Consider the following 17,979-nt stretch of genomic DNA (forward strand, 5'->3'; position numbering starts at 1 on the left):
TCTTTTAATGTATTTGTCCAACTCAATATATTTACACTCGGTCAGAGTTCATACCGTTCAACGTATCCAAACTAAATTTTAAAGTAAGATTTTTATAAGATTTTCCAGTTTTCTTGCTTTTTCAAAAAGAAAAATTGTTCCTACCTGCCAAAATAAGTGTTGTTTATGGAGGGTGAAAATAAACATTTTTGAAGTTTTTTTTTTCTTAAACTGCTCTAATTATATTTGTTTTCATTTCAGTAGTTGTTTCTTCCAAACGTTCGGCTTGCTGTACAGTAATATGTTATGATCATCCTTAATTAAAAGTTCTAATTGATTATATATAACTTTTAGGAGCACGGTGGTTCAGTGGTACAGCACTTACCTCTGGCTCGTGGGGGCCCTGGTTCGATTTACGGCCAAGTAAGTTTATGGTGGACATCATCATGTCCGTGGGTTTTCTTGGGATACTTCCGTTTCCTCCCACTTTCTCGTTCTATCAATTCTTCCATCATCATTCCTTTGCTTTAATTATCGTCTCCCTTAAACTAAAGGGGCATAATCGTGTGACGTTAAACTGAACGACTTCATTTATATATATATAACTTTTATTTTTTTAAATGTTGTCCATTAACTAACTTGCGGTCACACAAATATTAGTGCCCAAATCAAAAAATGGTTAAGATTCTAATCTTAATAATAAACAACAAAGCGTATTCATGCTCAGTAGCATCACTATGGGCGCCCCCAGCAGGGGCAATTGATCTCTCCTGGATTTTTAAAAGGGATTTGAGTCTTAGAAATACATATCAAATTAAATTAGGATTAGGAATTAAATTTCTGAGCTTTCGGTATCTCTGGCCATGTTAGCCCTTCACGCATGAGGAATGACGTTCCTCGACGTTCACGCTATCCGAAGAAAAGGATGGAAGAAATAATTGGGGGAGAAATGAATAGGCCTGGGACCTGTATGTTACGTGTCATCCCGCCATTTGCCTGGTGTGAATGAGGAAAACCCAGTAAAACCTCACTCAGGATGGCTTGCCTGAAGACACTTTCTCGACCGAGTTTTCCCACCTGGAATCGATCCCGGAACCACTCGCACCAAAGACGAGAGCATTAGCGACTACGCTACGCAGAGCCAATCAAAACATATTAGAATTGCTTACTAACCCACTACAACATTTAATATATTTAGTATAATTAATGAAGTTATGCATTGTGTGTTAATAATAATTGTTTTCCATGAAACATTAGGGTTATGTGTGTACTTGCAAGTTCGTTTGTGTGTTGATCTTTTGTTTCCTCTTGAAATTAATCGGAGGTTATTTCTAATAATCATTATCCATTTTGAAGTAATTAAATTGAAGCAATACTATTTAAGTTGCAACAAAGTTGTCACGGCATATTACTGAAGAAAGACTCAAATATTAATGCTCAAATCGTAAGATTATTACGGCTCTAGTCCTGTTTCGAAACAATGAAATCAAAACAATGCAGTTTAAGTTACAATTAAATCATCATAATAGTTTTAAACTCTTCATATTGCCTGCACACTAGCACCATCTGTTAGTATCAGGCAGGCAGTTATCTCAGGTAGCTACATCTATTGGCTTGAGTGTGTACTGTTAGGAATTAGCATTGCTCACAAACTGAGAACTGCTCTATTTACAATAAGCATAGATAAATATATCATTAACAACCCCATAATATGGACCAAGTAATATTTCTGGAAAAAAAATCCCACGACAAAAGATTTTTAACTGAATAATAACACAAATTCCCTGCTTTTAGTCGAAATTTAACTTCTTCGTGAATATGATTTTGGTTTTAATCTTCCTTACTCTCGATTGAATTACTTTCAGCACGTATTGGTGTTCATTAACAAGTTGTCCGAAGCAGTAGCGGCTCTTAAGGGAAATTACATTGATACAAAAGTAAAGATTGTCACTGCAAATTAAAGGAACAAGGCTTCATATAGCTTCAGAAAGTTTTTATAAAAAAAAAATAACGCGTTAGATAAGTTTCCTTCTATTAATCCAGTGATTCTCAACCGGTATGTCGCCCAGTCTATAGGTGTGTAGCGAAATTTTAGAACTAAAAGTCATTTAATGACTAAATCGATCATTGTTAACCCTACAGTGCATAGTGGGATAGATATGGGTCATGAGTTGCTAATGCATGTTGAACCAGATTGGGAACGTTCGAAGCTAGTTGTAATTCCACAGTTTCTGCTTAGATGGCACTTTAAGCGTACCGGTACTTTCGTTACTTATTTTTCTTTTCTCTTGCAAAACTATTTATTTTTTACAGAAAATAAAATCATACATTCTAGGGTTAAAAGTAGATAATCCATGTATTTCAAATGGTATATATTCCCTTTTAACAATGTCCCATACAATTAGCCAAACGAATTTTGAGGCAAACTGCACCAATTATTATCTCCAGCAGCAACAATAATGCGCAGTATTGCGTAGAGTCACTATTTCTTAGATATTTGTGGTCTTACACTGCCACATATAATTTTTATTATTATTATTATTATTATTATTATTATTATTGAAAAAGTAAAATAAGTGTAGGAGTAAGTAGGTGTTCAGCAAAGAGTACCGTCAGTCAAGAAAAGGTTGGAAACAACCTCATTAGCCTGTACGGATAAAAGTTAAATTTTTGCCGATGTGATTTCCCTCATGACCCGCCACTTGTCCATAATAAAAGTGATTTATTTTGTCTTAGGGCCTCATTCCGTTACGTTTTTTTTTGTTGTTGTTGTTTTTGCAAAATTTGCGAGTCACAGTGCAACGCAATAATGAATTAGCATCACAAACTGAAAAAACGCACGCACACACACACACACACACACACACACACACACATATATATATATATATATATATATATATATATATATATATATATATATATATATATATATATGTATATATATTGCATTACATTGACGCAAACCGTTACTGAATGAGCCCTTTAGTATCCATAACGATAATGGAATTACACACGTGTTCATTGTCTCGTAGTTTGAGCTACTACTACATTTGAAGGAAGTTGTGGTTGTCTGATGTTCCTTAAGAGGAAATAATTTCTTGTGAATAGTCTACTATCACTAGTTTCCTCAACATTAGAAATATTCTTTCCTGGTCACATGTACCGGAATGTCTCCCACATAGGCGATGAATAGATGTTTGTACGCTAGAGGACTCCACAATCCTGATTCCGGGAACTTCGCCCAAGAAGGACGTGTGAATGTCTGTATATATGACAGTGGCGTAGACAGGAAGAGCTGATTCTGCTCAAACCGCCGCTTAGCACACTGATATCAAAAGCAGTATGTTCAATTTGTAATGCCTGATGTTGCGTCATTTTTTTCATAATTTACCACAAAGAAGAATTGTAGTCATGAACAAAAATTACGTCCCAGTAACTCCTTGCTCCACATAATATTTCAGCAAATTTATTATAAACTCCCAAGGGGCCCAATGTCTCCAAGGAGCTGCGGTGGCTCAGTGGTAGATCGTTCACCTCTGGTGGATGTGATCCATGATTCGATCTCAGCTCGCGCCAAGTGAGCTCTGTGGTGGACAAAACCGTGTGCGTGTATTTTCTCAGGGTTCTCCCGTTTCCTCGCACTTTCTTCATTCCACCATTTCATTCATTTCTCATAATCACCGTCTCCTTTAGCCTAGCTGGCATAACCATTGGACGTAGAACTCAAAGATTTCATTTCCCTTCATTATAGTCTCCATTTTTCTAAGTGCTTTCTTGTTAGTCTGTGTGTAAATATAATTCGCCTTATGCAGAGTCGTTTCGATATATGATTAGCGTCATACTAAAGGCCTGACTACTGCAGGAAACACATGTCAGTCGAACTCTTTAGTACGACACTAATCACGTGTCAGAACGACTCTGCATAAGGCCCAAGATATCTGTGGATGCGAATAGATATCATTTAAGAAAGTGGATGTTCAATTTTTTTTATGTGTTACTGAGTTTTTGCTTACCCGAATTATTACCATGCTCGATTTCAGTGTGCGTGGGTCCTCTTTATATATTCGGTAGAAAGAATACAATTTTTGTTGTTTACTTAGGAACATGAAGCAACTGGAGACACCTGAACAAGCAGGTAACAAACTTCGGTTCAGAAAGCCGGAAATAGTGGTGCCTGGGAGCATTTTCGCCGATCCCAAGCGTTTCAGTATTCGTTCGCTAACCTGTATTTTTTTCGCGCGCTACCCTAGCCAGGTGTTTTAAGTTGGTCATGTAAAATTTACAGAAAAAATTGGACAAGTCTTTAATTTGCCCATTAGATGCCGAGAACAGAACCCAACCAACCCCTGTGGGGTTTCTAACCCGTTCTTACTACTAATTTTACTAGTACTACTACTACTACTATTACTACTACTGCTCCTGCTATACTACTACTAAAACCACGGATCCTTATAGTAAAACTGCACGCTTATTTTAATAAAAAAGTGTTATGAAAAAAATAAAAAAACATTCCTTGGGGCGGGTTTGAACCCACGCCAAAAGCAACTTTCATTACTAGCCTAATCGGTAAATCATTTTTTGAGTTTTATTTTCAATCTTATTTTAACGAAAAGAGCGTTATCAAACGTTAAGAAAATAAAACAAAACTTCCCTAGGCCGGGTTTGAACCCATGCCGAAAGTGACTTCCATTAGTAGCACACTAGCCTACGAGGGCCGACAACAGCTGGCGTTTACTTTCTGCTATATGTGTGTCATGAGTCTTGATATCCTGCCTGTATCGACCAATAAGATCAAAGGATACCTGAAACGTTTGGGATCTGCAAATATGCTGCCTGGGGGCCGATGCGCAGGGAACTTGCAATTCATCATTGGCGTCAGCAGTACATAAACTTTGGGGACAAGAGATTACCGGGATTCCTCTGAGAAAATGATTTTAAAAATGTCTTGGCAGATTGCATGTTAAAGCACTTTTGACCAAAAAAAAAAAATAAACAAAAACTTACTTTTTGTGTTTTATTTTTACTTTTGATAGTATAGTTTTTTCGGGGGGAGGAGTGTTATACTAAAAAGAACACACAATTTACAATTCGTTTGTTGATTCAAACAATAAAATTCAACCTTGTTTTACAATTTTAATTAAACTTAAACGATACGTCGAAAACAAAATAGTGATAAAAGGTAGTGTGAAGCGAATACTCAGACTAATAAAAAATTGAAAACAAGTCTACAACTCACAAGTTTACAACTAATGTAAGCGTGGCTCTACAATGTATAGTCAAAGAAATTAGTTGATTTTTTTTAGCTAAACTAAACTTGCTTTCCTGCTCGTTATCTAAACAAAAACAGTTTGCTAATTTACAATTTACTCCAAATCCACCTTGAATGGGCCAAAACTGGCAGCCTTTTTCACAATTGGAATTCTTTTAGTAACTGGGAGAACGCCGTAATATTTTTTGGAGGTAGGGGGAGGCGTTCCCCCGCACTTTTACCCCTGGCTAAGAAGGAACTGTATCATGAAGGACGTGTTAGAGTGTATGGTGGCAGGAAAGAGAGGGAGGGTACAATTGATGGAAGATATTAAAACGGGAGAATCATACCTGAAGATGAAGAGGTTAGCGGAAGACGGTGGAGCATGGGAGCTTCTCAGTTGCGGCAAGTGACCTGCGAATACTGAGAAAATACCTATGATGATGATTGTTTACTGAATTGAAAAGTAAATTTCCTCTTGTAGGAGCCCATAAAGATCTCTCCGGCAATATGGCCTACATTTCACCCGGTAATACTATTCGTTTCATCGGTTGTCAACGCTAACACAAATTTGATACGTAGGATTATTATACATTATTATCCATTCCACTACTATCCATTCCATAGTGCTGTTAAAATTCGAATAGTGCATTATTCGAATGTTCGAATAATGGATTATTCAAACATTCGTTGTTCGAATATTGAACAATATTCATTATTTAAATTTTTATTCGGATAACGAAAAACGAAATCTTTAAGTTTTACATTCCACAGTTATGCCGGCTAGGCTAAAGGAGACGGTGATGTTGAGAAATAAATGAAATGATGAAAGTGTTAGGAAACCAGAGAACCCCGAGAAAACCTCACGCATACGATGTTTGTCCACCACAAAGCTCACTTGTTGCGAGCTGGGTTGGAATTATAGACCCCATGCGCTAGAGGTGAACGCTCTACCACTGAACCACTGAGGCCTTAACGAAAAATTATTCGATTATTAATAACGAATATACCGATATTTGAATACTGGACTAACAGAGCAAATATTAAAGTAATGAATATTTATTCATTTATTTAGGACTTCTTTAACGTGGTGAAGTTAAGACTATGCAGCCTTCACCGAGCACATAAAAACGTTCACACATTGCTTTTTTCTATAACGAGACGGCAAATAACATTTTCTCGTGTTGTCTTGTAAATTTTGTAGAAACCTCATCTCATTTCGGAAAAGTTTTTCTCTCGTCTCGTAAACATTTTGTAAGTTTATGTACAGAATTTATGCCTTCAGTTTTTTCTTAATTTCATCTAGAAGTTATCAGAAGTTATCATATCATGAGAGATCCATGAAGGATGTGACATGACATTTACACCATATTCACTATCGAAATATAAAGTGTAATGACTTGCGGGCCTTTAAACGTTAACAAATGTTCTGTAATGTGTTCATAGAATCACCTTATCAGTTTGTGGCGTTTATATATAAATATATTATGTAATGATAAGCCCTTCGGTGCCTGCTTCAGCCATTATAGAGAATAAAAAAAATTCACTATGTGGCAACGTCGCAGATTAACTTTGAACCATTAGCATTGCTCTACGAATCCATCGAGCAGTTACTTCGATTGTTACGCTAACAGGGGGTGCTAGTGTCAACTTCTATCGACTTTCACTGCCATCTGGAAAGAATCGATGTAACTGTTTCATGCATTAGTGGAGCTACTCTTCGTTCTTTTATCTCTGACGTTGCCACATAGTGCAATTCGCGTCTCTAGACGAGGACCCGAAAAGTATGTATATATGTCGCTTTATTTTAACTTATGGAATAGTGCTCTGTATTTCATGAGTGCCAGATAACACTAAACAAGTGTTTGAGAACCAAAATTTTTGCGAATGACTGGTGTTGTCCACGAGACTGGATAAATTTATAGTCTCCTGTACAGCACTGGAACGTTGCAAAAAGTGTTGTATAGAACCCCGAAACTGCATTCAACTCATTATTGTAGACGTTCAGTTATTACTTTAGTCGAAACTTTGATACTATACATGGTGGATTGAGTTTAATTTTAGTATTGTGCATCTTTATGCAACAGAGAGATCATGAAGGATTGGATCTAGTATCAATGTGGGCTTCTAACCAAGACCAGGTGTTGAATCCGGTCCAATTGGCAGATATACAGATCAACCTTCACAGTATATATTCTTCTTCAACACACAACCTTGCTTCCACAATATACGATGGAAAATACGATCGTGTCAGTTTGGCTTAATGCCGTTCACCGCAATCAAACTAACTACTTAAAAGAGCACAAACCCTTTTGTCTTACGACTTTCGAGTCACTGTATTCACAAGAAAAAAAATGAGTGTGGGAAAAACCAATTAAAAATCATACAATGTTTCTGTGACGTGATGAATAACGGATTGCTTCCACCTGAAGTAATTTATAATAACAATAATTTTACTGTTGAGAGTTTGCGGCAACGCTTCGTTAACAATATGTCAAGGTCATAGGAATTGCGTGCCTGGACTACATCTACAGGCAAAGCTGAAATGCGTCCTGAATTTTATTCTATTGTTTCTGTGTGGAATATAAAATGTTAGCTGAGTAATATTCAATAAAGAATAATGCACTTGAGAACTACACACGTGCTTCCTTGTGGATAATTTCCCATGTGTGAAGGCAACAATATTTACCGTTTCTCTGAGCAAATGCCTCCTGTTACAATAGTTTGCTGGAGATTAAATTTATTTAATTTCAAAAGTTCAATGTCGCAGAAACTAAAGCGGTATGGGATAATATCTACGCTAATACAATTCACTCAATACTTTCAAGTTTCTTCTTCCACATTTTGCCTTGTACAATGGAATTTGTTTTTGGTACCCACAATCGTTTCCATTGCAGAGCGACTAACTTAGATAATGGTCAAAATGCGTATTTTAAAACTACCCTAGCAACCATGGATGCCCATCCTCTCTAAAGGCATGGGCACAGCCCCCTAAATTGTTCATTCTTCCCCCAATTTACCATTCTCACCCTAAATTTACCATTGTTTCCTCCAAATTTACCATTCCTCGCTCTAAATATATAATTCTTCCCCCCAAAATTACCATTCTTCGCTCTAAATTTACCATTCTTCCCTGCAAATTTACTACTATTTGCCCTAAATGCATGATTAGTCCCCCAAATTTACCATTCTTCTCCCTAAATTTACCATTATTCAATCCAAATTTACCATTTTTCGATCTAAATTATCAACAGTTTCACCAAAATTTACCATTCTTAGCCCTAAATTTGCCATTCTTTCCTCCAAATTTACCATTCTTCGCTCTAAATTTATCATTCTTCTCTCGAAATTTACCATTTTTATCTCCAAATTTCCCATTTCACCCTAAATTTATTATTCTTCCACCAAATTTACTATTATTCGCCCTAAACTTACCACTTTTCTCCCAAACTTACTATTCTTCGCCCAAAATTTACCATTGTTACCTCCAAATTTATCATTCTTCGCTCTAAATTTATCATTTTCTCTTAAACTTACCATTCTATTCTCCAAATTTACTGTTTCGCTAAAGTTTATCATTATTCCCCCCAAATTTACCATTCCTCGCCCTAAACTTACCATTCTTCCTGCCAAATTTACCATTCTTCACCCTAAAATTATAATTCTTCCCCCTAAATTTACCATTCTTCACACTATTTACCATTCTTCCCTCCAAATTTGCCATTTTGCCCTCAAATTTATCTTTCTACTTTCATTTTACAGTATAATTGTGCCATTTTCACTAAAAAAATATGCCCTCCAAATACCCTTATACGCAAAATCTGCGCCCTGAAACCTGTTTGTATGTACCACTACTAGCAGCACATTTGGAAGGCCATAAAAAGGCTAATGGTTAGCATGGTTGGTATTGTAATTTGCAAAATAGATTTGAAAAATACGTTGGCCTAACATACCTTAATGTATATACTGGCCAATCAACAATTTGTGATCATTCAATTCAACAGTTTTTATCTCTCACTCCGAACCGCAATTATCTTCTTCCGTAAAAGTTACGTTGCCAACTGAGTTGGTTGGCAGACAGTCGCCAAAGTGGCTGATTATAATGTAGTGCCAACGTTGGCAGTTGGCTAGCTCACCGTTCCCCACTGTTGCGACTTCTGTCGGTGCTACTAGAGTGCAATATAATATACATATTTCAAAACTATCAATTAATTACTGCTTCAATTAGCAGCAATTAGTCCTTATCTTATAAATAACTAGCTGAAATGTCCGTTTCTTGCGCGCAAAGAATAGGTGTACGGGAAATATTTGAATCCCCTTTCTGCTGAGAGTACGCATTTCAATGAAACTATAATAAAAAAAATTATAAGATATTCTACATTTTTGCGATAAATTTTGTAACATCCTACCCCCATAGAATAAGCACTTTAATCGAAATGACACAATGAAAACACCTTGAGATAGATACTAACTACCTTCCAAAAGTTTTTCTGCCTTCAATGATGATGGTAGAATTGATGGAATGAGAAAATGGCGGAAAATGGGAGTACCTTGAGAAAACTCACGGGCACGATGTTGTCCACCACAACGCATTTGTCCGGGGATCGAACCAGGGACCTTACGCACCAAAGGTAAGCGCTGTACCACTGAGCCATCGTGGCCCCCACCAAGCCAATCGAGGGTGAGCGTCGAATTAAATGACATTGGAAGTGGCACTATTCATCTCAGCGATTCCGAAAACTATGGATTCAACATTAACATAGACCATTTTCGATTACTTTTACAAGTCACTCCTTCCCACTCCAATCTGGAGGTGTTAGAAGAATCTTAATTGAGTAATGAACTTGCACTTAACGGCGTCAGGAGTGCCAGTGTTCATATCAGTGACCCCAAAATCTATGAATTCGACATTAATATCAGTAGTTTTAGATTACTTTCACATATAATCCCTTCCTAACCCCACTTCCTATTTTATTGACATGGGCGTCATTTTTAGAACACCTGTTGGTAGTCACTATGCAAAATTTCATTTCTCTGCTGTTTCAGGTGAGGAGTTTATAGGCGCTGAGTCGACAGAAGTGATGGAAATTTGTCACATCGTGTTGTTTCACCAGGGCAATGCGCGCGTTCACACGTTCCTTGCATCCATGACAGAAATTCATTCCTGTAGGTTCGAACTGTTTCCGCAACCGTCCTATTCGCCTGATCTGGTCCCCTCGGACTTTCACTTGTTTAAAAACTTTTTTTTTTTTTTTTTTTACGGGATCAGCGATTTTCTTCGGATCCAGAGATGAAAACTGATGTACTGGGATATTTTGCAGGGTTCGAGAAAGCATTTTAATAGTGGTATAGAAGCGTTACCGGAGAGGTAGAGTAAATGTATCTCGGTCGAGGGGGATTACGTGGAAAAATAAAACATAACTTATCCAAATAGTTTTTAATTTTGTAGAGCAGGCCACGAACTTTCCCATCCACCCTCGTATACATACATACATAAACACACACACACACACACACACACACACACACACACACATATATATATATATATATAATATTTTCTTACGTAAATTAGTAATCAAGGTGATATGTAATTAGAACATTTTTTTGTATGAATCGTGTATTTACGAATATTACCAAAATGTTACGATACCTGCATTATCCTCCGCCATCCAATACTCTTATGTTCGAGGCACAACATTGAAATAAGATGCTATAGTTCTCTGCATTTTACACTTATCACTACTTACTACGTTTTCAGTATGTCACTTTAATTTGTGGGTTAATTGCAGTCCAGAAGTGTCTTTCTTGAGACAATATGCGTACCCGCGGGCAAAAAATACCAAACTTGTCTTCTGCTTTGTCAGAGATTCCAGAGGGACAGTAGCATAACATGTCATCCCAAAACGTCGGGCAACTGTCAATCATTTTTTTGTGTCTAAAATAGCTTGGGTGGGAGTGGGATGCATGCAAAGGACATGAGAGTGTTGCTAAACAGAGACGCTTCATCTGGGTTGCTGAGCAAACAGTTGAGGAAGCTAAATGTCATATTGCTTCCTTGGTGACACATATATGAAAAAAATGAATTTTTACTATACTTTTTAACTTGTTTCTAGAAAAACCGTCCGTAATACGGAGGTAAATAATACCTATAAAAGACATAAAAGACTGTCCGTGTCCGTACTAGGGAGTGTCCGCTTTAGAGAGGTTTGCCAATATGTTTTTTCCTATTGCAGTGTTTGGGGATTACAAAATATGTCCGTTACGGGAGGTGTCCGCTTTATAGAGGTTTCACTGTGTATATATATATATATATATATATATATATATATATATATATATATATATATATATATATATATATATATATATATATATATATATCGACAAACTGCAAGAGATGATTTCTCACATCAAAATAAGAAAGAATGTTCATATGGACCTGACAGGAAAAGTGCATATTTTCAGAGCTGGGGCTGTCCAAAATCGTAGAAAAGCCAAATTTTAACATGTGGTGTTTTGAATTCAAGAGAACATGGAGTGGCAATGCATATCAGCGTAAAGTGAGTCATACATATGCAACTCAGAAATGCATATTTCATCAATGTGTAATGGGTATGCAAGGGATTCTCTATATGGTATTATTCCCGAATATGCTCTCAAGAGAGTTCTCAGATATGCATTCCATGTTCACTGTTGCTAAGGTTTATCTTTTGCTTACTGTGGAGGACCCACTTTGCAATCACAGTGTGCAGTGTTTTTTGTTTGTTTGTTTGTTTGTTTCGTTTCTCGTGTTGTGAAAAACAAAGAAAGAACAAAGCAAAAAGCTTGCATAGTGGCAAGAAAATGTTGAACCATACGGACAATTTCTGCTACATTTATGGTGAAATAACCCTTAAATTACGGAGACGAAATTTTACGCTACTTGTCAAAAAGGTGTTACGAGCTTTATTTTTACTGTAAAGCCAGTGATTTTGATAAACTATGGGCTCCGAATATATGTTGTGTGTCATGTGTGTGGATTCGCACAGGATGGAAAAATGACATACATCCTGTGAAAAATTACTTTTGCAATTCCCATGATCTGGAGGGAACAACAAGACCATTCCAGTGATTGCTATTTTTGTTTAACAAAAATAAAACAAATCACATTTAAAGACAAACATACTGTTGCGTATCCAATTTTCTCATTTGCAATACGGATTGTATTACATAGTGACGAGTAGCGCCTAACCTGTGCAAAGTCAGGGCTCTATCATATGTGTAACACGTGCATTTGCAGGGGCCGGCAAAATCTGTCATAATTTTTTATTTAAAATAAACATTTCTCTTGGAAACACGCTTAATATGAAGGTAGTTAAAGTTGCTAAGCTAACTTTCTTTTTGAATACTACATTCATAAATCATGTTTAGGTAGCATTAGTTTAAGGTCACATGGACAATACTAAAGCAAATGGTCGAACAAATCCCATTATGAATTGCTTGATTGTTGTCAACTACAATAACTCAATTCTCGAACAACAGCGAACACCTGCTCAATTTAGTTAGGTATCACAGTTTTGATATGATACCAGTCGTGTCTTTGTCACAAACAAGTTCTTTATCATCTTAGGTGGAAACAAATTTTTTCTTTTTAAAAAAATAGGTGTAGAAGGAAATCGAGAAATAAAGATAAAAGAGCTAGTTGCACTGGAATTGGAAACTGGTATATTGAGACTGAAGCTCGATATTGAATTCTATAAAAAAGATTACAACCTTTCCTCTGCAGGTGTGTTTTTGCTTTATCTTTCACTAACATAATAGATTATTATTTAAAGAAAAAAAAAACAGAGGCAACGAGATTGTATTTGTAGTGTTTAGGCTTTTCTGAGTGTGAGTGCATTTTCCCTCGCCTTCGTTGTTCATGATGGGGTAGCACTCTTAAAATCGTGGCTTTTAAGATTTGTTCTCTCTGAAGAAAGGGATGTCATTGCAGGGGGCGGCAAATTTCCTAGGGCCGGACCTGGCTAAAATATCTTAATTGATGGCTGACCCTGACGCAGTGCATACTATGGGGGAAAAAGGCGCGATAGAAGTTATCTACATTCGACGCTTCTTCATCAGAACACGATCACCACCTACTAACTCAAGCAGATCTCAATTATCTCCTTCGGGATTAACAGTTGTCTAAACAACAAGGTCGAACCAAACTTTTAGGTACTAGACTCAAAAGTTGGTATCTATTACAGGAAGTACAAGGACATACATGTATCATAGTGATTTCAAAGACTATTTCTTAACAAAGGATGATGTAGTGTTTTGTAACAATATTAGTGCAGTTCCGGAGGCTCATGGACATGAACACCAGACATATGAATGCGATTGTTCGTGGACTTTTTGAAAATTACATCTGTAATCGGTTCTGGTACTCAGACCCCGTTGCAGATATCCTCCTGCTTCATTGCTAACGAATCCTGTACTTGATGAAGAATGGTACAATGTTCTTCAGAATTATTCATGGCATATGACTTCATTCTACTACAAATTTGATGCACAGGGTACCGGGTCTGATTTCCAGTGGAATAGCGCTGAAATTTAGTGCAAAAAGGAATGCTAAACTTTAACCAAACAATTAATGCACAACAAGTCAGAGTTGTTCTGCTAGCTAGTAGGTCATACATTATAATAATCACATAAGTCGAGTTTTCTTCAAGTGTTGAGGGGGCACGGTGGCTGTGTGGTAGAACACTTACCTCTAGTGCTTGGGGTCCGCAGTCCGATCCCCGGCCAAATAAGTTTGTGATGGACAACATTGTGTCCGTGGGATTTTTCGAGACAACGTCGTGTTCATGGCACTCCCGTTTTTTTCCCACATTTTCATTTCACAAATGCTACCACCATCATTCACTTGTCTTAATCATCCGTCTCCCTTAGCCTAAAGGGCATAATCGTGGGACATTGAACTGAAAATTTTCATTTCATTTCATCTCTCCACGTGTTCCCATTATTCCAATAACTATCTGTACATGTCGTCAATGACAGAGATGTTTTCGGAACCAAATTACACTCTTTACTCTATCTCTGTTTCCAAATCCAGAATGTGTTAAGACAGGTGTGCGATATCTCGATGAAGTAGTCGAATAATACATTCCAATATCGATATCAAAAATCACACAGATCAATAATCCGATATGTTGTTATCTTTCGATGTTTTGATATATTGATCTGGTTTAAATATTCCATAGATATATATTTTTGATAGCCAAATCCAGATATTTATGAACTTTCTCTAGCTTATGTGGTTAGCGTACGGTGCAGGAGGCAAAGACCCGATTCTTAGTGAGAGCTCATGCGCTTGAGATCACACGTTAAGGGTAGCCGCATGTTGACAGAGGATAGGCCAGCCAAGCTCACACAGAAAGAGGCAGACGAGAATGTGAAGGCAGAGGTTTGAGTGCATTGGTCGTGTTTTCCAATCACAAGGTTGAAGAGGCCTCTACCTAGTACGCACTGAGGTGGGCATGAGATACGAGGCTTTGGCTGTCCAGTCATGTGTTCAAAATGTGGTTAAGCTAAGCTGTAGATCCACTTCCCATATAGTCTCTGTAGTGAAAAGGACTTTGAATGTACTTCATCCATTAAACCAAATTCGGAATATCGCAGAATTCTACGCCACATCACTTCTCAATACTTGTGTCCTAAATTTATGATTGACATCTATATGCTAGCTTATGTTTAACTTAATGAAGTTGTGAGCAGACCTCATTAAGTTACTAATCTCTTCTGTATCATGCTTTCTATGTTTGTATCGTTTTGATTTTTGTGTTGTGTTTGTGTGCTTCAGGTGTGGCGTGTGTGTGTCCTGCATCTGGCAAGATTCAAGCTGTGAATGTTGCCTCTCTGCGGCTGTAATCATCTCTGTCCCCTTTTCATTTGGGGGCTCCTCCAATTAGTCCTTGGCGGTGGTTACAATGCGACGACCGCCGCGGCTAGTACTGTCAGATTCCGACGATGAGTGCGACGAATTCTGCATAGAGGAAGGTAGGTGATTCAATATTTAGTTCTATTTCCACCAGCATGCACATTAGTTACCACAAGCGTTGTTTGTGTCTGTCATATTTAAGTGTTAATTAATGGAATTTTGGAATGCATGTTTCAAAACTAGTCAATTCTCGTAAAAGCTTTGTATGTAGGCTGCTACAGGGTAGGCAATAAGATATCGTTCCTGATCAATACTGTAAATTCTCCATGCCCTTAGCGTCAGTGGACCACCGATGGGCAACTAGCGACATGTCGCTAATAAAAAAAAAAAGGCGGCTCCGCAGCGACGATCCGCGGTGGCCCCACTTCCGTTTTGAAAATTATACCACCAGCGGCAGAGACGTAACGAAACGCCAATAAAACCACAAAATTACTCCCCCAAAATATGTTAAATCGCCTACATATGTGATTTGTGTACATTAAGGTGAGCCTAAAGACACTAAAACAAATGTACCCCTGGGTGGGAGGAACCACCAAGATTATGATTACTACGCGCGTGTTCTTCCGACTTCGACACGGAGACGATGAAAGGAACCTCGCTTGTAGAAGGATAAATTGTTGTAGTCTTCGTACTACCAGAGCCCTCCTTTAACTGTATATTTGATGATAACCGTTTGGGATCTAGTAAAATACGTTCGCCATGTAATTTTATAACAACTTTTGGCTATCTGGGGGCTCCGTTTCCAGACACCCGCGTTTGCTAAGCCTACACCCTCGTACCTCTTAAACTCACAATTGTACGGAATTTCAGGTTTCTTTCCCTATTTCAACTATCTAAAAGATAAGATTTTGTATCCCAAGAAAACGCTCATTTAAATAACATGGGAATTTCTTCATCTCTTTTTAGACCACTTAAAAACTAAAAATATTCACTTTTGGCAATTTTCCTGCGGGTTAGTACCGGAAGGCTACAATCATGCCAAACTTCATTGTTCTGATCCTGCCGGAAGTGCCTAAATATTTTGGACTGTAAAAAATGTCCCATATATATAACATGGGAAAGATTTTTCAGTTCCCTATAAAACTACTCTAAATTTGGAGATTTTTATTTTTGTTGATTTACTTAGATAACACTAACAGAAACGTACAAGCATGCCGAATTTCAAGTCTTTATTCCAAGTACCTAAAATATGATATTATAGATTTAAAAAACCCATTTAAATAACATGGGGAATTTCCTCATCCCTCCTGTAGACACACTAAAAATTAAAATATTCAATTTTGGTAATTTTCCTATCAGTTAGTCCTGGAAAGCTACAATCGTGCCAAATTTCAACTTTTCATCTCAAACGGAAGTACCCCTTTAATTTATATCAGTTCATGTAGCTTTATACGTAGCTAGGATGATGCCCGTCTATTTACTTTATTTCATACTTCTCCCATATTCACTTTCTAATGATCGGCGATAGTTGCCATATAAATTCTGACATTTATACGCACTCATCTCAAGTTTTTTCACTTCACGATGTAGAGGCATGGGTTACTCTTGACCCCCGGTTCTCAATTTAGGAACAATCCCTCAGGAAAAAATATTATATAATATAAAAGTAACCAAGAAAGTTCTGTCACTTTTTGTGGAGGTCTGTGTTCAATTGACCCTCACACCGTGAGTTGAATGGAGATAAGGCGAAGGTCAGTTGTTGGTTTGGATACATCCAACATACTACCTGGTTGTGGCAGTTCAGTTACACTGTGTATGCTGTATGCTGTATAAGGGCGTTGCTGTATGCTGTACGAGTTCAAACTAGAGTCAAACGCCGCTTCAGCGAGGCGGAAGATATGCCAAGCCTTTGGTGAGGGTGTCGTGACTACGTGGACCGTGCAGCGGTGATTTAACAAGTTGAAGGACGCTGACGAAGCTCTCGAAGACGCACCACGTTCCGGAAGACCAACACATGTACAAAACGAAGATCTTCAGGCAGCAATTGAGGCGAACAGTGTCCAGAAATGTGAGGAACTAGAAGTACAATTCAGTGTGAGTGGAAAAATCATTCGGCAGCACCTCCATCAACTTGGGAAGCACTACAAGTTGGGTCGATGGGTCTCACATGATTTGACTCCGGACCAGAAGGCAAACCGAGAGACAACTGTGTTTCTTTGCTGCCTCGTCTGAGGAAGAAGCCATTTCTGGACAGGGTGTTGACACATGATGAGAAGTGGATCCTGTACGAAACTCCACGGCTTCGTCATCATTGGTTAGCATCTCATGAACCGGATCCAAAAGAGCCGAAACCAGCACTGCACTGCACTGTGTGTTTGTTGGACTTCTCACGGAATCGTAAATCGGGTGGTCAGAGCATCAATGCAGCTGTGTACTGTCAGCAGTTGAGCCGTGTTCAAGAAAAACTCAAATACTCTGGAGTCAAAACTTCTAAATCGCAAAGGAGTCCTCCTGTTACAGGACAACGCTAAGCCCCACCTGACTAGGATGACCCGGGACACCATTCTACGCCTTGGATGGGAAACACTATTGCATCCGCCGTACTCCCCAGACATTGCACCGTCCGATTATTACCTGTTGCATTACTTGGATAATCACCTTAGAGGACGCCAATTTAAATTCCTAGTAGAGGTGGAAACTGCACTTGATACCTTCTTCGATTCACGGCCAACTAAGTTCTACCGCCATGGAATCCATAGCCTTCCAGAACGTTGGCAGAGGGTCGTCGATGCTGATGGGGACTATTTTTGATCTTCCTGCTCTGTTATATAACAAAAAAGTAATGGTA

At 37.9% G+C, this 17,979-nt stretch overlaps 1 protein-coding gene across 3 annotated transcripts in view; it reads left to right on the forward strand.

Moving 5' to 3' along the window:
• LOC145674409 (solute carrier family 15 member 1) overlaps window positions 1-17,979 on the forward strand; it is a 301,314-nt gene that overhangs the window by 14,395 nt on the left and 268,940 nt on the right. For 2 of the 3 annotated variants that reach the window (XM_081744435.1, XM_081744434.1), the window contains exon 2: window positions 15,054-15,250. The exons of the other annotated variant lie outside the window; for it this stretch is intronic. In XM_081744435.1, coding sequence (XP_081600561.1) covers window positions 15,181-15,250 — 70 coding nt within the window. In that variant the 5' untranslated portion in view covers window positions 15,054-15,180. The remainder of the gene's footprint in view (window positions 1-15,053; window positions 15,251-17,979) is intronic. 3 annotated transcript variants of the gene reach the window in all.

This window comes from Thermobia domestica, chromosome 17 (assembly GCF_964235325.1).
Source record: "Thermobia domestica chromosome 17, izTheDome1.hap1.1, whole genome shotgun sequence".
NCBI lineage: Eukaryota > Metazoa > Arthropoda > Insecta > Zygentoma > Lepismatidae > Thermobia > Thermobia domestica.